This window comes from Canis lupus, chromosome 6, assembly GCF_048164855.1.
Source record: "Canis lupus baileyi chromosome 6, mCanLup2.hap1, whole genome shotgun sequence".
In the NCBI taxonomy this organism is placed as follows: domain Eukaryota; kingdom Metazoa; phylum Chordata; class Mammalia; order Carnivora; family Canidae; genus Canis; species Canis lupus.
This window is the reverse complement of record NC_132843.1, coordinates 44,103,715-44,124,928: the sequence shown is the minus strand read 5'-3', so window position 1 is coordinate 44,124,928 and position 21,214 is coordinate 44,103,715. Positions and strand designations below refer to the sequence as shown.

Below are 21,214 nucleotides of genomic sequence, written 5' to 3'. Positions count from 1 at the left end.
GAAGGAAAAATCCCTAGAACTTGATGTGGATAGGAAAGCAGATGCGAGAAGTCCTAGATGGCCAGGAGATCCAGACTGGATGAGTGGTAGTTCCAATAACAGAAATGAGGAATTGGAGAGGGAGAGTCCCTTTGGAGACAGTTGTTATTTTTGAAGTGATATTCCATCAGTGAATATGTGCTAAAGGCTGTTGGAAACATGACTACAGTTACATCAGTTATATATTTGTATTTTTAGCTCTCGAAACTCTTGAAGATTCCATTTTAAAATTCTTGTTCTCAGTATGAGTAATCTTTTGTATACTTAGTTAATATGATTACAGGTTAGCTCTAAGTATATAACTGAAGTCATAAACATGGAAGCTTTTCATATAGAAGTCAGAGGAAAAGCATCAAGTGTGGTACTCTGCTCAGTGAATTTGTACTAGAACTGATGTCAGACTCAGGAAATGGATCCACTGGGATCCTTGAAGCCAGTCTCCGTGACTGTGGTAAAAAAATAGACCTTCCTTCTTCCCTTTTCTGGTTTCTGGTAGGTAAAAGAATCCTGAAGCCAGAATAACCCTAAAACTATTACCCTCCCAAAGTGATAGTCAACTTACTTCTTCACATGATTCTACTCTGCATCTTGCACTTCTGGTTCAGACTCTGACTCAAAAACCATTTTCAGCACTTATTGCTATGTGATGACCACTACCCTAGATATGCACTCCCTCACTTAATCCTGACAGTAGCCTAGCATCCTTGTCTTGCAGAATTGTAGGTATAGGCATTATTGTCCCTGTTGCACAGATAAGGAACCTGAGGCTTGAGACATTGCATGTCCAAAGTCACATGACTAACAGTGGCAAAGTTTGGACCAGAATGCAGTCGTTACTCATCTCCACGCCTCATGTTCGTTCTGCTCTACCAGGGTACTTCCCAGATTTAGATATATGGACATCAAAGAAAATCCCATCTGCTCTTGCCCTGCTGGATTTGCCAGGGGTGTGTTTCTATAGTGGAAATGGCTTAGGTATTTATTTTCCTCAGCTGCTCTTTCACCTAGAAATGCCTATTACTTTTGAGACATTGGATGTCAGGATACCTTTATAGTTGTTTTTATGGTATTGGAACTGTCACAGAGATCTGAAAGCTAATTGAAATTTGGATTTCTGTAGTGCCAGGAAGTCTGGTTTATAAAAGTATGAAGCTTTTTATAAATAACTATGTGCCAATGGTACACAAATGCACAAAGTCAAGGAGAGTAGCTTTGAAGAGCCAGAAATTTAATCTTCATGGGCAACCTGAAACAGTATTTGATGTACAGAAGAGAAACTATATGCCATGCAAGAGATTTTTTTCACTGGAAGTTGATAAATGAAATGTTGGTGATTTCTATTAGGTGTAACCCAGTAGTGTGCTGGAGCTCGCTACTACTAGCTCATGAGAACCATATTCAGTGGTCCATCATGGTAGCTTGACACTGGCTATGATAGAAGTATTGACAACACAGAAATGAGCAAACGCTACAAATCAGGGCTCTCCCCAGTACTCTAGAGCCAAATGTAGGCTGTGTGTCAGTCCATTACTGGTTGTAGTATATGAAATTCTTGTTTTATAAGTAAAACTGGTTAAATATTGACAATTTGATTCAGTTCTGGTTAGTACTGTCATACTGTTGATGAACTGTCAAAAGACAAGCAGAATCTTGAGAAGCAATTTATCCTTTGCAAAGTCCTCAGAGTAGAGAGTCAGTATGGATCAAGATTAGGTTAAACTAAAACTTTACCAAGAGGTGATTGAGTCCAGTTGTATATTGCTCATGGAAAACTGTTAGAGTTATAGTATAAGTTTTAAGGTAGGCAAATATTTTCCTTTAAAAGTATGCTGTTTTCATTGTGGGATTTGGGAAAAACCATTTCTTTTTGTTGCTAGATTATAGGTTTGACAAGTACTGTGTTGCTCTTTGCAGTGGCAGCTGGCTGGAAAATGGTAGTAGGGGCCTATAGATGGGACACCTTTCTTACTAGAGACTTAGAATGAAACTATTTTATTTTTTTATTTTATTTTATATTTTTTAGATTTTTTATTTTTATTTATTCATGAGAGACACAGAGAGAGAGAGAGGCAGAGACATAGGTAGAGGGAGAAGCAGGCTCCCTGCAGGGAGCCCGATGCGGGACTCAATCCCGGGTCTCCAGGATCACGCCCTGGGCCAAAGGCAGGCACTAAACCACTGAGCCACCCAGGCGTCCCCAGAACGAAACTATTTTAAAAGTATAAAGTATTTATATGAAATATTCTAAATATGACAACAGTTTGTGCAAGTATTTCTCGGTGAATAGTCTTACTGTTGTTCTATTTATAAATGCTATATCTAAATAAAGGTATTACTAAAAGATCCCAAAATGGTTAGAATCAAAGAATTTCTTAATTTAAATATGCCTTAGAATGAATCTGGTAACTGATAAGCCTTGACTAGGACAAGATTCTGACTCTGGACCCCTCTATCCAGTGCCCTTTATCCTGTGCTGCACTGTGTATTCCAGATATCATTGCTCAACTCTTAGCACTTGACCCTGCATTTTCTGAAATATCGAAAGAGAACCAAAAGTCAAAAATCAGTGTCCCATGAGGTACTTGGTGAAATACAAATGAGTCTTAGGTGACTTGACACATTTTAACTTTCTTTTTTTAAGATTTTATTTATTTATTAGAGAAAGAGAACATGCATAAGCATGAGGTGGAGGGAAGAGGCACAAAGAGAAGCAGACTCCCCACTGAGCAGGAAGCCCGACTTGGGGCCCAATCCCAGGACCCTGAGATCATGCCCTGAGCCGAAGGCCGAGGCTCAACTGACTGAGCCACCTAGGCGCCCCACACATCTTAACTTTTTTATTTAGAATACAGAGTCACTCTTTTACCTGTGTTATACCTTTATAAGCCCCCACAGTATTTTCCTCAATCTTTAAGAAATTCTTATTTCTAAACTCTAATGAATTGATGAAGTTAGCCTTGATTTGAAATAGAATAAGGAGAGAGGGGTTGCTATAAAGATCAAAGAATGTCTCTGCTTTGCTTCTTGCAATCAGTGACTTCAAAAAATGTGTACTATACCTACAGTCAGATTTCTTCTCAACTGGTAAGTGTAGTTCAGAGTTTTTTTAGTTTGATATCAGAGACTTTGAGAGTGTCATGGTCCTAATTTTGTGCCTTCTCATCCGACTATTAATCTAACTTCCTGTCTTTTTGTTTGTTTGTTTTTAACAGATAGCAGAATCCTATTTCCAGGAGGAGGACTGTATCCTTTTCTTTATTACAGGAAGAAATTCATAGGATGCATAGGGAACTGCTCATTTTTTTAAACTGAGATTTACATACTATATATATGTGTGTGTGTGTGTGTGTGTGTGTATAGTTTTATATATATATATAGTTTATATATATAAAATATATAGTTGTTTTCTATCTCTCTCTCTCTATATATATATATATATAGTTTTTATATATATGTATGTGTGTGTGTGTGTGTATAATTGTTTTCAATGGATTTTAACAGCTGTGTTCACCCATGTAGCTACCTCAGAAGGCAAGGTATAGAGAATTCCTGCCACTCCAGAAAATTCTCTAGAACCACCTAAATTTGGCCTTCTGTGAAGAAGCTCCAATTTTACCACAATCTAAATATTTGTGTGTTGGGGGAGGGGGAACACATGGCTGGAAAATATAATTTAAAAAACCATTGGGTTTTCTTTCTTTTGAATTAAAACAGAAGTGCAAGTCAAGTGATACTCATATGGTAGAGCCTGTTGAGCATATTATGCACAGTAAATCTCGTGACTGTCTTATTCTAACTTTCGGCTGCAAAGGGAAGACTGAATTCTTCATTTGTAATAAACAGAACAGATGCTGTCAAGTGAGACTGCATATTAGCTTTTGTATAGGAAACATTTCTTTACTCAGTTTTCCAACTGCCCTTTGTAAAAATTGCTTCTCTTTTCCAGGAATGGCCCAGTATAGATTCTCTAGAAGGAATGTGCCCTAAACATCTGTGTTTCCCCATTTGTGTGATTTCAACTCCCTCCCAATCTTGTTGACTTTTACCACATCTCTAAGCAGATTGAGGGAAATGCAGTTATGATCCTGACCCCTATCAAACCAACTGTGGTCACCACTTCAGACAACAACAATGCATGATTAAGTGCACAGGAGATCTAATTCTCGTGGAAGGGAAGCTAGAACTCTTTTTCTAACCAAATAATGAGCACGATGCAATGCAGTGCAGAATAGCATCCACATCCCGAAGAACTTCTTAGTGTGCAAACCCATGAGCCTTAGCATCAGAGCTTTTGGAGGTCAGACCCAGAAATATGCATTTTAGCAAGGTTTTCAGATTATTTTTTTTAAGATTTTATTTATTTATTCATGAGAGAGACACAGAGAGAAAGAGAGAGAGAGGCAGAGACACAAGCAGAGGGAGAAGCAGGCTTCATGCAGGGAACCTGATGTGGGACTCGATCCTGGGGTTTCCAGGATCAAGCCCTGGGCCGAAGGTGGCACTAAACCACTGAGCTACCCAGGCTGCCCTGATTTTTATGTTCAGTGAAGTTTGAGAAACATTGGCATACTTTAAGTCATAGAAAATGGAATTGTCCCCACTTCTCCCTGCCCTACTTAATGATCCTGGAATATTTTGAAGACTACAGATGAGAGAGAGAGAGCTGAATCTCCAAGTGATCATGGGAAGGGCAAATAGCTAAACAGTGAGTTTTTCCTCTTCTCTCTTTCTGGGTCAACATTTAGAACATGGCCCAAAGGAAGATAGACAGTTGGACAATTTAGCACAACCTCATATGATGCTAAGTATGTGATACAGATGGAGAAGGCAGAAGCTTATAAGAAAATCTACAAAAGAGTAGAAGCACATAACTATGAAAATCACTCTGTCCAGTTAATTTTTTTTTAGTTAATTAAATTTTTACAAAAGATCCATATAATGTTGTACTCTGTCCTTGTTTTGGCTAGTAAGCCTTTGGTCTTATGGGAGAAAAGCATTCAGTGAGAAATAAGTAGAGTCAAGATGAGCTGAAATCAGGAACACACATTTGACCAGAGGGTAATGTAGCTGCTTGACAGAAAGTGATTTTAGGAGAGGGAAAAAATGGGAAACGTTTAGATTCCAGGATTTCATGTGGATCTGTTTCCAATTCAATTACCCTTAATTGATTCTGCCAGAGATATACTGGTAAGCTGGCATTCCTTCAGCATTAAAACCTTCTTTTAGTTTCTGTTTGCTGATAGAATGGAACCCGAGTAGCTATGGCATCACATGCTACATTGAACTTAACCTACTCCAAACCAAGAAACCCTAATTTAAAAATATTTAGAGTGCTTTCGTTTTTTTGGTAAGCTCCAAATTTCCCAGTTTTGATTGGACATTCTTCTTCAAATAAGAAGCTACGTGTAAAGAGTCTGGATTTCTATTTTCCTCAAATTTTCTATTCAGATGAGAAAGCAATGAAATTCATTCAGCTTGAACGACTGTATCATGAGAAGTTGCTCGCAAATCTCTCTGCCATTCAAGAAGAGTGGGGTAAGTACAGGCTACCATAGGATGTGCAATTATCAGTAATCTGACATGTTCCTATCTAGAAATTTAACATATTTGACCTGGCTTTTTGTAAGTCAGGAAATAGATGTTTCCATAGTCAAGTTAATGTTGCAAAGAAAGTAGCATTTTTACCACAAGTCTGTGTCATTGTGAGAAAATTTCTCTCTTTGTATTTTGTTCTTTGCATCAATGCCAAGAAAAGAACACTTAAAACTGTTTGCATTTCTTCTGATTCCTTGGCATGCCCTCTGGCTAATTTAGTCTCTGAGATAATATTTACTCATAGTGAAAAGTAGTCACTTAGTTATTTCTGTGTTAATAACTTGGGTTGCATGAGAAGATAATTTTGCATGGAGATCTTTATCAGTGGTACTAGTTAACTACTTTTGCCCCCTAAATATGTTTGGTAGTAGCTAATAATTAACAAATATTTTAAATTTAGAAACAAAATGGAAAACTGTACAACCACATACAGTTACATCTCTAAGGAATTCAGAAAAAGGATTTAATGGTGAAGATTTTGAACAGCTTACCAAATTTTGCACAACACATCAAGAGTAAGTACATCAGTATTTGTGTAGAATGAGTTGGAGTAGAGTATTGAAGCATTGTAGTGCTGGCTATCTGAAATTCATGATCCATTTTTTTATTAATGTTTTCAGCTGGAGAAATTAAAGCAGGTAGAATAAAATGATTGGCTTTTACCAGCTTCTATCTGATTAGCTTTTATCTTTCTCAGCTTCTATTATAATTTCTGAGAGAGAAGTAAGTAAAAGTTCAACTTTACATAAGTTTAAAGCACCTTCTAATCAGAAATTTTAATATATATAACTTCTAATTTTGATCTCTTTTTGGTTAAGAAATTAGGTGATTGAAATAGAAGAAAGTTGTATATTAGGATTTTTTTATTATACTTGTTTGCCACTGTTTGTAGGTTGTTGTAAAAAAAATCTGTAAGATTTGTCTAATAGTGGGATGTAGAAACAGTATGATACTTAACCAAAATACTGCAAAAGGAAAGCTATATTTACCAGCTATTTTTTTTACACTTACCAGATAATTTTAAATTGCTTGATTTGTATCAAAAATTAGGATTTTCAAAACTAAATTATAGTAATAATAAAGCACTTAAATATATTTTCGGAAAAAATAAATAAATATATTTTCAGAATTCATTATTCTAAGACTCAGAATTCTGAAGGTGAGGGGACTTGGTAGTGTTTAAACTAGTGCAGATGTCTGGGATGTATAAGAATCCTTGATACAGAAGCTAGAAGATTTCATTCTGTTGATAACTTTTTCTCCTTTTCCACCAAAATTAACTAAAGAAGTAAACTAAAAGTGTATTTGTCACTGATGAAACAGACCCAAGTAATTGTTGTTTAGCTCACTAGTAGATAGTTGCTTTAGGGTCTAATTATTTTGGAGACCAGCCTTTGAAGAATCTTTGTAGATTCAAAAATGTTGCTCATTGATGAAACATGATAGTTTTCTTCCATTGATTTGAACCTTTGAAACAATATTTTTAGGGACTCTGCATTATAATCTAGTTTCTTAGGATGTTAAATAAATTAATGTTTAACTTCTTAGACTTTTAAAATAATGGAATCTTTTACGATAGATAAAGGAGATTGTGTTCTTTCAAAATATTCAGAACAGACACTTTCCCTGTCTTACCCATGGAACTCATAGTTTTTAAATGTGTTGGAGTTGTCTAAATTATTTAAAAACAAATATTTATTTCATATAATATTGGCACAGCACTTTTAGCTTTAAATTTGGATAACCCCCCAAATTTTTTACTATAAAAAGTAGTGTTTAATTTATTTACATGAAAATGCAGAAGCTCAGGGAGGTTTTATATACACATATATGTCTATGGAACTACCACTGACCAAGACAGAATAGCCCAGCCCCTCAGAATGATCCCTCACGCTTGTACCAGGTCAGTACCCACTCCCCAAAATAACCACTATCTAAGCTCCATAACAGTCTGTTTGCCTGTTCTGTAATTCTTATAAACGTAATCATACAGAATGCAGATTTCTGTATTAACTGCTGTTGCTCATCATTGTGTTAGGTCTGTGTTCCATGTTGTTGCATGTAATGGTAATTAGCTCGGTTTTATTCCTGTGCAGATACACTGTGTGATTGTGTATCAATTTATTTATCCATGATAGTGTTAACAGGCATTCAGATCCTTTCTGGTTTCTGAGTATTGTGAATTAAATGGCTATGAATATTTGTGTGCATACCTTTTCTGTGGACAAATGCATTCTCTTATCCTTGATATCCCCTTAAAACACATAATATTTAAAAATTCCTTTTTTTGTTGCCCGTTTCCATGGATAATGCCAATAAAATTATCTTTTATCATAACCTGTTTCAGGCTATAATGACATAAACTGGAATTTTGAAAATATGTGTATAAAATACTCTTTACATTATTAGCAACATATTAATTTTTTTTTTCTGGGGCTAAGTATTCACAGCTTCTTTGGGGGTTTTTAGTAGTAGTTGGCTAGCTGAGAAAGTAACACATGATAGAGCTGCCCTTTGAACTGTGTGAACCAGTGGTAATGTTTCAGCCCTGGAAATGTTCTGTGCTAATATTAGAATCCAGAGAAGCTATATTTTATTTTTACAGCCATTTCAGTGACATTTGTTTGGAAGCATATTGCTGCTGTAATTTTTTTTAAATCTTGTTTTTTTTTTTTTTTCTACAGTCCTCTTTTATCCAAACATAAGGTAAGAGACTGTTTCCTCGAAAATATTTATGGCAAAATGTTAACTCTTATGTCTGTTGTGTGGACTGTTTTAGGAAATAATCAAACCTTTCTCAAATTATTTTCAGCTTTCTAACTTAACGGAATAGTTTCCCCAAGTTTTTTTTTGTTTTTGTTTTTTAACTTTTTAGATAGCAGCTGTAGAAAAACCTCTGGGAAGGAAATGCTTTACACAGTTAATAGTTTCTGAGGATCCAAAGGAAAGAGGAGCCACAGCCAAAGAGCCGGGTATGTTTTTACATTAGAAAGAGGTGTAAGAGGGGCACCTGGGTGTCTCAGGGTGCGATTCTGGGGTCCTAGGGATGGAGTCCTTCTTGGGCTCCCTACAGGGAGCCTGCTTCTCCCTCTCCTGTGTCTCTGCCCCTCTCTCTCTCTCTCTCTCTCTCTCTCATAAATAAATAATCTTAAAGAAAAAAAAGAAAGAAAGAAAGGGTTGTAAGAGGCACCCGCCTCTTAAATTTTGCAAGTGTTACAAGGACTATTTGTGCATTTACATTTTTTTGCATATACCTCTCCTACCAGACAAATTGCAAAGCGAGAATCTTTTTATATTGTGTAACCCTATTTTTAGATATCTAGTCATGGAAATTGTAACATCTAAATTCTTATAGAAACAAAGTTACTTCCATGTTTTCAGTAGATAGTTATATCTATCTGAGTATGACAAAATTGTACAAAAATACTCTGAAACAAAGTTGGTTTTGGTATATTCAGATACACTTTTCTGTTTAAAAACCAGCAATTATGTACAGATTTGACCAGAAATTTATGCTATAAATCTAGATATTTAAGAACTCTGTTTCTTGGTTTTTTATCTTCTCTTCCCCTTTCTTATAAACTAACTTATGGTGTAATTTAATTTCCATGTATACATTTCTAAAGCATTTATATTTTATACCACTTTCTGTGTCTTATGCTAAAAGCCCAAAGATTTTTAGAAACTCTTACAGTACTAATATATGTTCATTATAAAAAATTTTAGGAAAAATAAATACATACATACATACATACTTTAGAAAATAAATAACTACATTTTAGGGTGTTTGTTTTTCCTGACGTATGATTTTAGTGCTGATTTATATTCTGAGGCTCCATGTTCCTGGGCCTGAGACCTGTCCTAGTAAACATGCAGCATCAGGTGTTTGACTGAGTTGCCTAAAGAGATAAGATGATGGTGATGACGATGCCTTGAATGTAATCTGCTGTCTTCTCTCTACAAAGCCTCTTTTCCCTCTCTACATCATTATCCCCTCTTCTTCTGTGAGGTGAATTTAGGATATTGCCTCAAGTCCATCCTACTATTCTCTGTTCTTCCTGTCTCTTCTCTTTTTTTCTTTTTTTTTAATAAATTGAAGTTTTCTCCAAATAAAATTATATTCCATATTTTGTATTTTGAAATACAAACTTCTCTTCCTTTTTCTCCCTTCACCTTTTTTTTTTTTTCACCTTTTTTTTTTTTTTTTTTTTTAAGTCCTACAAGTAAGTTTGTGATTTTCTTTATTTGGGGTATGTTGATACACAATGTTACCTTTGTTTCAGGTGCACAACATTGGACATCCCTATACATTACGCTGGACTCACCATAAGTATAGCTACTAGCTGTCATCATGCAATGCTATTACAGAATCATTGACTATATATTCCCTACAGTGTACCTTTTATTCCTTTGGCTTCTTCATTCCTGTATCTCTCACTCTTCTTCACCCATTTTGCCCTTCCTGCCCTCTCCTCTCTGACAACCATTAGTTCATTCTCTGTATTTATAGGTCTGATTCTGTGTTTTGTCTGTTTATTCATTTGTTTTTTAGATTCTACAGGTGTGTGAAATCATTTGGTATTTGTCTTTCTCAGGCTGGCTTATTTCACTTAGCATAATACTCTCTAGATCCATCCATGTTGTTGCAAATGGCAACATATCATTCTTCTTGATGGCTAATATTCCATTGTAGATATACCACATCTTCCGTATCCTTTCATCTGTCAGTGAACATTTGAGGTGCTTCCATATCTTGGCTATTGTAAATAATGCTGTGATAAATGTAGGAATGCACATTTTTTTCAAATTAGTGTTTTTGTTTTCTTTGGGTAAATACTCAGTAGTATCAGGAATTATTGGATCATATGGTAAATCTTTTTAATTCTTTGAGGAACCTCTATACTATGTACAGTGGCTGTCTCTTTTTCTAGTCATTTTTATATTGGAAATTATAGTAAAATTAGCTTTATAAAGATCTTAAAGAGGGAGGAATTCACAAAATAGCCTCCCACTTTGGATATGGCTGTCTCCATGGTCTGTGCTTTGGGAAGACTGCTGTTACTGGCTGGTTGGTTTGACCGGTAGCACCGGTTGCTGCAGCTCAGGCTCAGCACTATTTCTAGCTTTCTAGCTTGGGCTCTGCTGTGAGATATGTGGTACAGATGAGGAAACTGAGCTACCACATTCAAGTCACTTCCTTGTGCTTTGACTCACAACTAGAAACTGTGTCTTCAAAAAAAAAAAAAAGAAAAGAAAAAAAAACTGTGTCTTCTGGTTTACAACTGAATGCAGCATCCTTCTGCTGAGTAAGTTATATGCATCATCAAGACTTTCCTAATGCAGACATCTCCCCTGACAACCATCTCAGGAGGAAGGTAAATTCTGGGGAGAGAAATCTTGCCATGTCTGATAAAACAGTATCTTTTAAAGAAGAGTGTCAACTCTCCCAGAATTAATTTCCTCAGATTGGTTATTTTCTGAATAAATGCATAGAAATGTGAGAAAAGTAGAAATATGAAAATAATCCTTTAAATGATTGTTATTAAATGTATTTTTCTTGTTTTACCTCATATTCCTCATTTTTAACAACATCCGACATGTAGTCCAATCTAGACTTGCCTTTTCTTGTTCTTTATCTCCAAATTCCTTGTTCTTAAGTTCTTTCTATAATATGTAACTTGCCGTTTTTTGTGTAAATGTTAAAGATATTGTTTCTGGAGCCAGACTGGTCTGGTTTGAATCCTGTCTCCACCATGTAAAACTGTGTGACCTTAGGCAAGTTGCCTAACTTCTCTGGGCCTCTCTTTCCTCAGCTCCGCAAAGTGGACACTAATAGTACTTACCTCATAGGATTTTTGTGAAGATTCAACTAGTCATTTCATGTTAAAAGTTCAGAGCAGGGGGTGGGGGGGGATCCCCTGGGTGGCTCAGTGGTTTGGTGCCTGCCTTCAGCCCAGGGTGTGGTCCTGGAGTCCTGGGATCAAGTCCCACGTCAGGCTCCCTGCATGGAGCCTGCCTCTCTCTCTGCCTGTGTCTCTGCCTCTCTCTCTCTCTGTTTCTCATGAATAAATAAATAAATCTTAAAAAAAAAAAGTTCAGAACGGAACTTGCCCCGAGAGCAGAACTCAGTATATGCTCACTGCTCTTTCTTCTCTTCCTCCTCTCCACATTATCAACGCCCCTGCTAATGGTGTTCTGTTAATGTCCTCTATGTAGTATTCATTACAATCTACCATTGTTAAGTCTTCAAGTAATTTACACAGTATTTTGTATTTTCAGAATACCTTTATATATATTATTTCATCTGTTCCTGTTAACAACCAATGTAAATTAGCCTGAATCTATTTTAAGAAACTCAAGGAAGTAACTTATCCAGGAATAGAATTCATTAGAACTCAAATCCAGACCCTAGTTTTCTGACCCTGAAGTCCAGGTATTTTATTAATTTATATTTTTCTTTATCAGGTATCATTTTATATGTAAAAAATCACACGCTACACAATACATTATCACAAACAACAAAATGAAGATATGTAAGACTAATACCCAACAAAGGACCGAATTACTGTTGGTTGTGACAACTATCTTTGTGTTCCCATCTGCTCCATCCCCTACTTTCACCCCACTGCTGAAAAAAACCATCATACTGGGGTTTTTGTTTTTGTTTTTGTTTTTAATATTTTATTTATTTATTCATGAGAGAGACAGAGAGAGAGGGGCAGAGACACAGGCAGAAGGAGAAGCAGGCTCCATGCAGGGAGCCCGACATGGGACCCGATCCCGGGTCTCCAGGATCACACCCTGGGCCGAAGGTGCGCTGAACTGCTGAGCCACCTGGGCTGCCCAAGCCTGGGTTTTATACTTCTCTTTCCCTTCTCATTTTTTATTTATTTTTATTTTTAATTTTTAAAAATTTTATTTATTTTTTTGAAAGAGAGCAAGCACTCATGCGCAAGCAGTGGGGAAGGCAAGAAGGCCAGGGAGAGAGAATCTCAAACAGACTCCCCGCTGAGCATGGAACCCAACTGAGGCTCAGTGTCATGACCCTGAGATCATGACCTGAGCCAAAATCATGAGTGGGACACTCAGCTGACTGAGCCACCCAGATGCCCCTCCCCTCCCTTTTTTTTTCAATGTTATTGAAGCACAATTTCCATACCAAAAAAAAAATCACCATTTTCAGTGTGTAATTTGAGGAGTTTTGACAACTGTATACATTCATATAACTATTAACCCAAGCACATCTTCGTCATGCCAAAATCTTCTTCCCAGTCCTCTTTACAATCAGTCCCTCCTCCACCCAGGCCCAGGCAACCCAGTGCTTCCTGTTACTATCAGTAGGTTTTCCTTGCTTTAGAATTTACTGTAAATATAATTTCTCAGCATAGTTTTCCAGAGGCACCATCTTGTTACACGTATGATTAGTTCATTCCTTTTCATTGCTGAGTAGTATTCTACTCTTAGACTATACCACAATTTGTTTATCCATTCACCTGTTAATAGACATTTGGGTTGTTTCCATGTTGGGGATATCATGAATAAAACTTCTAATTTTTTGAAAAAGATTTTATTTATCTGTTTAAGAGAGAGCATGAGCAGCGGAGGGGATGAACAGAACTTCTGTGAAGTCTTTTCTGTGGAGATATGATTTCATTTCTCTTAAGTAAAGAATTGAGGGTGGAATTGCTGGTCATAGGGAAGGTACATTTTTAATTTTCTAAGAAACTGCCAAGCTGTTCTCCAGGATACCCACCAGTGGTATGTGAGGACTCTAGTTGCTCCACATCCTTGCTGACATTTACTGTTGTCAGTTTTTTTTTTTTTAATTTAGTCATTTTAGGAACATGAATATCATTGTGGTTTTAACTTGCTTTTCCCTGATGACTGGGTATGAACATTTTTAGTTTTGAATTCGCCTCTATAGAAGCTGGACATTATCAACATTTTGTACTTAGTTTAAGTATTTTTTTCAGTGTACTGTCCTGATATCACTGAGATGTTTGTACTTATGTTAATTAATGAGATATTCAGAAAATATAAGACATGTTCATTCATGAATGATTTAGTCTTATATCATGAATTTTGGAGGAATTTTACCCTAAAGAGAACTCCTGGGCGGGGCACCCGGCTGGCTCAGTTGGAGGAACATGTGACTCTTGATCTCCAGGTTTTGAGTCCAAGCCCTGTGGTGAGTGTAGAGATTACTAAAAAAATAAATAAATAAAAATTTAAAACAAGAAAGAGGGAACTCATGGGGGAATGGGAAATAACTCAGGGACATTTCTGTAGATTATGTGTTAGAATTTAGATTAAATCTAACTGCTCCTTTTAGAATTCTTTAACTCAGGGTCTATTAAGCATCTGTCATGCATTCAGCCATTTTTCTTTTTTTCTTTTTTTTTTTTTTAATCAAAGTGGAGTTTTTGTTAGTAGATGTGAAGTGAATGAAGTTGGGAATAACAGACTCACTAGATCTTTGGGTTCAGGAATACCAATTACAGAAATTCATGCTAATATTAACAGAAACATAAGCAATGATAAGTTTTATACTAGAATACTCGTCAAAAATTCAGAAAATATTTTTTATTAATCAGAGTGGATCAAACATTTAACTTCATTTTTTCTTGGAACACCATTGAAATGTCAGAAAGGTATTCTTTGTTTTTTATGGGATTTGTTTTTAAAGATTTTATTTATTTAAGACAGAAAGAGAGCACAAGTGGAGGGAGCATCAGAGGGAGATGCAGACTCCCCATCAAGCAGGGACACCAATGTAGAGCTCAATCCCAGCACCCCAAGATCATGGGCTGAGCCAAAGTCAGACCCTTATCTGACTGAGGCACCCAGACACCCCTAGAATGCATCCTCAAAGGCAGAAACCCACAGTGACAGAATTGGCAGCAGCAGTGGATGTGACATCTAGAAAGATCCAGAAGCTAGAAAGCAGGTAGATGAATGGCAACTAGCTTATTACACCAGAGAAAGCTGAAAGCTGAGTGTCTACAGGAACAATATCGAGTCCTGCCTGGAAAGGTTTGGGAATGGGAAGCACAGAGGTGCCTCTAATGTCCAGCATACAGGGTTGGACTGGCAATGGGAGGTTGGGTCGAAAGACTCTACAAGAAACACTTAGACATTTATAAGCCCTTTCTACCAAGCAGGAAGTTGTTGTTTATTTCGTAGAGCGTCTGAACTGGAAGAACTGTGGATGTGCATCAGGCATAACTCAAGGAAGGGGTATTATATAGAAAATGAGAACTGAGTGCAAATCTTAACACCTGAACAGTGGCAAGAGCCTTATCTAGAACCCTGGTCTCCTGCTTCCTCTCAGAGACACTGGCTACTTGTCCAGGAGATAAAACCTCCAGATATTCATATTAAAATTCATATTAGGGCAGCCGGGGTGGCTCAGCGGGTTTAGCACCGCCTGCAGCCCAGGGCGTGATCCTGGGGACCCGGGATCGAGTCCCACATCGGGCTCCCTGCATGGAGCCTGCTTCTCTCTCTGCCTGTGCCTCTGCCTCTCTCTCTGTGTATCTCTCATGATTAAATAAATAAAATCTTTAAAAAAAATTCATATTAAAGGCCTCCCAGCAAATGGCCCAGGCCCTCTTGGTCCCATACAGAGGACTGACTCCTCCTGGAGAACTTGCCTTTAACCACAGAGCTGCATGTTGTCTCATTTAAGAAAGCCTCAGATAGGAAAGACAAAACCAAATCAGCCTGTCAAGCCCAAAGAAGCTCAAAGGAAATAAAATGTAGAGAACAGATGAAAGCTTTAAATAAATGAACAGTGTCACAGGTTAGAGAGAATATTGTATACATAAAAACAAGAATAAGGAGCTGTTTTAAAATAAGAAAAACATTCAGGGAAAGAAAATGCTCTTTGAAGTTAAAAAGAATGATACCCACAATAAAAAATTAATTACAGGACGCCTGGGTGGCTCAGTCAGCTGTGCGCCCCAACTCTTGATTTCAGCTCAGGTCATGATCTCACGGTCGTGAGATCAAGCCCCACGTCAGGCTCTGTGTTGAGTGTGGAACCTGCTTAAGATTCGCTGTCTGCCTCTGCCCCTCCACCCCTCACTCTCATGCACTTTCTCTCTAAAAAAATAAATAATAAAAATTAAAATTAATTAGAAAAGTCAAAAATTGAGGCAGCATCCCCGAAAGTTAATCCGAAAGCAAAGAGGAAGAGTGTGGCAGGAAAGGTAAAGATGAGCAGTCCATGAGGCCAGATCTGAAGACAAGCATTCTAGAATGAGAGAACAGAAAGCAACAAATAATCAGGGAAATAATACAGGAAAATTCCCAGAATTGAAGTTCATGAGTTTCCAGGTTCAAAGTCCCACCAAGTACCCAAAACAAAGAAAGAGAAACTTCAAGAAGCTTCAGGACCAGGACCAGATACAAGTAAAATAATCTAAATCTTCAAGGATGCAAATGTAGGTTATGGGAGATTGGCATTCAGATTAGTTGAGAGACTCCGCAGCCCTACCAGAGCCCTAGAAGCTGTGAAAGGAAATTGTCTCCAACATAGGAAACTTGACCCAACCAAATATTTTCGTCAGGGGTGAAGGAAAAGACTTTCAGATCTAAACAACCTTAGGTTTACCTTCCATATGCCTTAAAAAGAAAAAAAAAAATTCCAAGAGAATAAGCAAAGAGGAAGACCTGGGATTCAGAAACAATGTTTCCAGCACAGAACCAGAGGGAATTCCAGGGATCACGGAAGGGAACTCCAAGGATCACGGGAAGGGAATTCTAGGACAAGCCCCGTGTAACTGGCCTAGAGAGCAGCTCCGGTTAGGAGCTCAAGAAGGTATCTTGTGTGGTTTTTTTAAGATTTTTTTTTTTTTTTTTACTTTTTAAAGTAAACTCTACACTCAATGTGGGGCTCAAACTCAAAACCCTGAGATCAAGAGTCACATGCTCCACTGACTGAGCCAGCCAGCTGCCCAAAAAAGGATATATTTTAAAACTGATGGTATAGGGATCCCTGGGTGGCGCAGCAGTTTGGTGCCTGCCTTTGGCCCAGGGCGCGATCCTGGAGACCTGGGATCGAATCCCATGTTGGGCTCCCGGTGCATGGAGCCTGCTTCTCCCTCTGCCTGTATCTGTTGATACATAGGATATACTTGTATATCTGTCAGAGTCTAGAGATATGTAGGCAAGGATTTTTTTTTTTTTACATTTTATTTATTTATTTATCTATCTATCTATTTATTTATTTATTTATTTATTTATTTATTTATTTATTTATTTGATGGAAAGTGAGCACAAGTAGAGGGAGTGTCAGGCAGAGGGGCAGACTTCCTGCTGAGCAAGGAGCCTGATTCAGGGCTCCATCCCAGGACCCTGTAGGGATCATGGCCTGAGCCAAAGGCAGACACCTGAGCCACCCAGGCGCCCCAGCAAGAATTTTTATTACATGAAGGAATGAGGCAGTTACCAAGAGTACACAAAATAAGTGGAAAAGAGAAAGGAAAATATATCCTACTACACCGTGTGAGTCAGTCGTGAATACTACTTATAAACCCATAGCAAGGTAAATGTGAATATCGATTTGCCCCAGAATTGTGTTGAATTCTAGTGAGAAGCTAGAGAAGGGGAAATAATATACCACTGGGGGAAAGGAATAGAAAGAACCGAGAGAACTAATCCTCTTCTTCCCCAGTAGGTAGTTTTTAAAACTGAAAAAATCAGCAACAGCATAAATGTTATCTGTTGGTAAATGGAGGGTAAATATGAAAGGAATTATAGAAAGCCAGTAAAGTTCAAAAAACCATCTTTCAACCTTTGAAAAAATTACTTGTTCCATGAATAATGAAGAACTCTGCATTCATATTCGTGTTCTGAACAGTGTTAATTTCTATATGTAAAGGGTTATTTAATATATAATATTAGAGTATTTCCTCTCTCTAAGGACCCCATTAATCCAGCAGATGCAATTTCCACTGGAGAGGTTTCAAATTTTGTTGTGTCACACGTATTATTCACATCTGTCCCTTGCCCTTTCCTCCTGTGCAAAGTGTTGTTTTGAACCTTAAACAACTTGTTTTTCTTCGTCTTCAGAGAGTGAAAGTTGTCTTGGCACGGCGCCAGGGGGAGAAAGCCAGCGTCATCAAGAGCAAACCAGGGAGAGGAGTAGCCCCTGCTGTCCTCACATGGACAGGCTGGCGGATCCCCCGCGCCTGCCTGTAACTTCAGGGAAGGACCACGGGGGGGAGGAGCCGCTCTGCAGCGCCGAGGCCCCGCGGGAGCTGCCCGCCCAGCCCTGGGACGCCTGCGAGGATGACAGCCGCCTGCAGCTGCCTCTCCCGGGGCCCAGCGGAGATGTGGCCACAATAGGCCTGGCTGCAGACCCTGCCGTGGCGCTCCCCAGCGAGTCTATGAGAGAGCCTCTCATCTCCCCCGGCTCTGACCTCATAGCACCTGCGCTGATCTCCGAGGGAAGATATTCACAGACTCACAGAAAGGGACTCCGTTTACCACTTAAGGATGCTTCGGAGGCGTTGCCCACGGACCGACTGGAACATAGGGAATTCAATGAGCTGCAGCAACCCGATCTCCCAGACAGCAATGGAAAATCACCGCTGGGGCCGCCTGACCCCCAGCGCTCTGAGAGCGCACTTGGTGAGGGTAATAAGGTGTCTGTCTTAAGTGCAGCTCCTCCAGGGGTGTGTATGGCCCCGGAGGAGGTGGTGGATGAGGACGATCGAGTCAGCAGAGAGACTGAAGACTATTTGAACAGCCTTTTAGAAGGTTGCTTAAAAGACACCGAGGACTCCCTGTCCTGTGAAGAGAACCAAGAGGAAGACTCGGACCTCCTTCCAGATCTTTCTCCTGAAGAAGCCTCCTACAGTCTGCAGGAGGATCTGCCTTCCGACGACAGCTCTCTTTCTCTTGATGACCTCGCAAAAAGGATAGAGATTGCAGAGGTAAGTTTGGGATTTAATAGAAGAGCAATTAAAAGCAAAAGGAAATTTAAAAAACACCTCTGCTAAATAGTGCCTTGGTTTTGTACATTTTCCCTGGTTTCCAACATGACAGGGAAATCTACCTAACATAAACTTTTAATAATTAGTAATTTTATTTTGTATATGGATTGAATAAGATGACTTTTTATCATGATGTTTAAACCTCAGGAACTTTTATTGCATGCCTCCAGGGAAAGTTAGTGTTAGCAACACTGTTTCTTATTCTGCTGTCACTTTGACAGTTCTGGCAATTATGATCAAGGCAAGATTACTTACATTCTTGTAAGAAAATCTCATTTTTCCCCCACATACATCTAGAAGTTAAAACACATACTCACTATTTTTTATGATTATTATTATATTTTTTAATTCTTTAAAAAATTACAACAGAACAAAGGAAACGTTTTATTATTTTTTTAAGGTTTTATTTATTTATTCATGACAAAGAGAGAGAGAGAGAGGCAGAGGGAGAAGCAGGCTCCACGCAGGGAACCCAACGTGGGACTCGATCCCGGGTCTCCAGGATCACACCCCGGGCCAAATGTGGCACTAAACCGCTGGGCCACCGGGGCTGCCCACGTTTTAAAATACAAAGAGAAACTGGGTGGATTTTCAAGCCATTAACTTATATGTTGTAAGTCTTCTCTTTCTTGTAGTATTAATTTATAAGCTGTAGTTTGATCAGATTTCATACTTACTGCTTCACTAAGACAAATTTTATACATAATATAAAGTTTCTCCAAATAGTAAGGAAGCTGGTCAAAACAAAACATATCATGGTAGACAGGATCAAAATGATCAGTCTTCTTTGTTTGATAATACAATTTTTTTAAGTTAAGAGGGAAAAAGGGGGTGCCTGGGCAGCTCAGTCAATGAAGCGTCTGCCCTTGACTCAGGTCCTGAGAGAGGGTCTGAGATCTCAGGGTCCTGAGATCGAGCCCCCATCAGACTCCTTGCTCTGTGGAGAGCCTGCTTCTCCTTCTCCCTCTGCCCTTTCCCCTGTTTGTGTGCTCTCTCTCAAATAAACAAAATAGAAATCTTTAAAAAAAAATAATAATATAGTTAAGGGGGAAAAATCCATATGCAAACTAGCCCCAGTGGAAGGTGGCTTTGTTCAGTGGAAAGAACAGTCTTACACAGTCTAAAGTCACATACAGACCCACCCACTAGCAACCCTGCAGAGTTCCTGCTAACCTCTCCATGTATGTTTCCTCCCCTGAAAATTAGGATACCAACTACTCTTCCTGTTTTTCATCTTCTAGGTTTTTCCAAGTAAGCTTTTAAGTCCCATTTATAGCCATTGTTTTCTCTTTCTGCATCATCATTGGAGGGAAAAAAAACAAACTTTAAGTAGAAACTGAAAAAGCAACAGAGCCAGAATGGACAGCAGAGTACCCAGGAAAGCAGCGCCCTGCAGGAGCTTGCTCAGATCCTCAGCTGTCAGGCCACTGGCTTGCTGCATTGCCACTTCTAGTCAGCTCCCCAGCAGCTAGTCCTAATTTGTTCTTGACTAAGTTAGATAAAATAATAAAGCACTTGATCTATTATTCATTCGTTTATTTTAACTAGATCTTTTTATTACCATTTGCAAGTCAGTCCTCTATAAACTATGATTTTTTTTTCTTCCTAATTTCCTCTTGAAATTGTTTCATAGTACTTAATGAGTGCAGAGTTTCTGTTTGGGTTGATGAAAATTTTAGAAATAGATACTAGTAGTGGTGGCACAACATCGTAAATATAATTAATACACTGAATTGTTAAGACTGCAATTTTATATTAGACATACCTTACCACAATTTTTTCTTAAAGTTAAAAAAAATTAAATAGAGGGGTGCCTGGCTGGCTCAGTCAGTGGAGCATGCAACTCTTGATCTCGGGGTCGTGAGTTCGAGCCCAACATTGGGTGTACAAATTATATAAATATAAAATCTTCAAAAAAATAGTGTTTTCATTAAAATAAAATAAATAAATAAAGCCAGTAGTAAAATACTGGACCCAGTATTCCTTCCCTTGTTCATTTTCACCAGGCTTCTGATACAGGGAACTATCAAAACGGAAGTCACACCTATATTCAAATCTAGCTGTAATACCAGTTTCCCCTTCCCTGACCACTGCTTTTCACACCAATGATCCAGTTGACCCTGTGGAGAAAAGACAGAAGGTCTAGTTTTAGATTTTTAGGTACAAATGGTGAAGGGTCAGAGCGCTCCTGATGGGTCTCCTACTTTACCTGTAGTCAGGGTTTGCTATTGAACTACAGCCACGTGGAGTGTTCTTCCTTCAGCTCATAACGTCAGTTTTTCCTACAGATAACACCTCACAGGGGTAGAAACTATTTTTTTTAAGATTTTATTTATGAGAGAGAGAGAGAGAGAGAGAGAAGCAGAGACACAGGCAGAGGGAGAAGCAGGCTCCATGCAGGGAGCCCAATATGGCACTTGATCCCAGAACTCCAGGATCACGCCCTGGACTGAAGGCAGGTGCTCAACTGCTGAGCCATCCAGGCGTCCCAGGGGTAGAAATGATTTACGTTTTAAACTTGTCTTTCCTGTGAAGTTCTCTTCTGTAAGTGCTGCTTCCCTTTCCTAAAATTCTATTGA

At 38.4% G+C, this 21,214-nt stretch overlaps 1 protein-coding gene and 1 long non-coding RNA gene across 5 annotated transcripts in view; one reads left to right on the top strand and one right to left on the bottom strand.

The window, feature by feature from the left end:
• CNST (consortin, connexin sorting protein) overlaps positions 1-21,214 on the top strand; it is a 122,335-nt gene that overhangs the window by 84,731 nt on the left and 16,390 nt on the right. For all 3 annotated transcript variants that reach the window (XM_072830256.1, XM_072830257.1, XM_072830258.1), the window contains 6 exons: positions 3,252-3,282; positions 5,488-5,574; positions 6,035-6,149; positions 8,319-8,340; positions 8,510-8,606; positions 17,710-18,575. In XM_072830256.1, coding sequence (XP_072686357.1) covers positions 3,252-3,282; positions 5,488-5,574; positions 6,035-6,149; positions 8,319-8,340; positions 8,510-8,606; positions 17,710-18,575 — 1,218 coding nt within the window. The remainder of the gene's footprint in view (positions 1-3,251; positions 3,283-5,487; positions 5,575-6,034; positions 6,150-8,318; positions 8,341-8,509; positions 8,607-17,709; positions 18,576-21,214) is intronic.
• The window catches only part of LOC140635513 (uncharacterized), a 33,193-nt gene continuing 25,992 nt past the window's right edge, over positions 14,014-21,214 (bottom strand). For both annotated transcript variants that reach the window (XR_012032829.1, XR_012032828.1), the window contains 2 exons: positions 20,705-20,755; positions 14,014-18,548 (listed from right to left, as the gene is read on the bottom strand). This is a non-coding gene — a long non-coding RNA (uncharacterized lncRNA). The remainder of the gene's footprint in view (positions 18,549-20,704; positions 20,756-21,214) is intronic.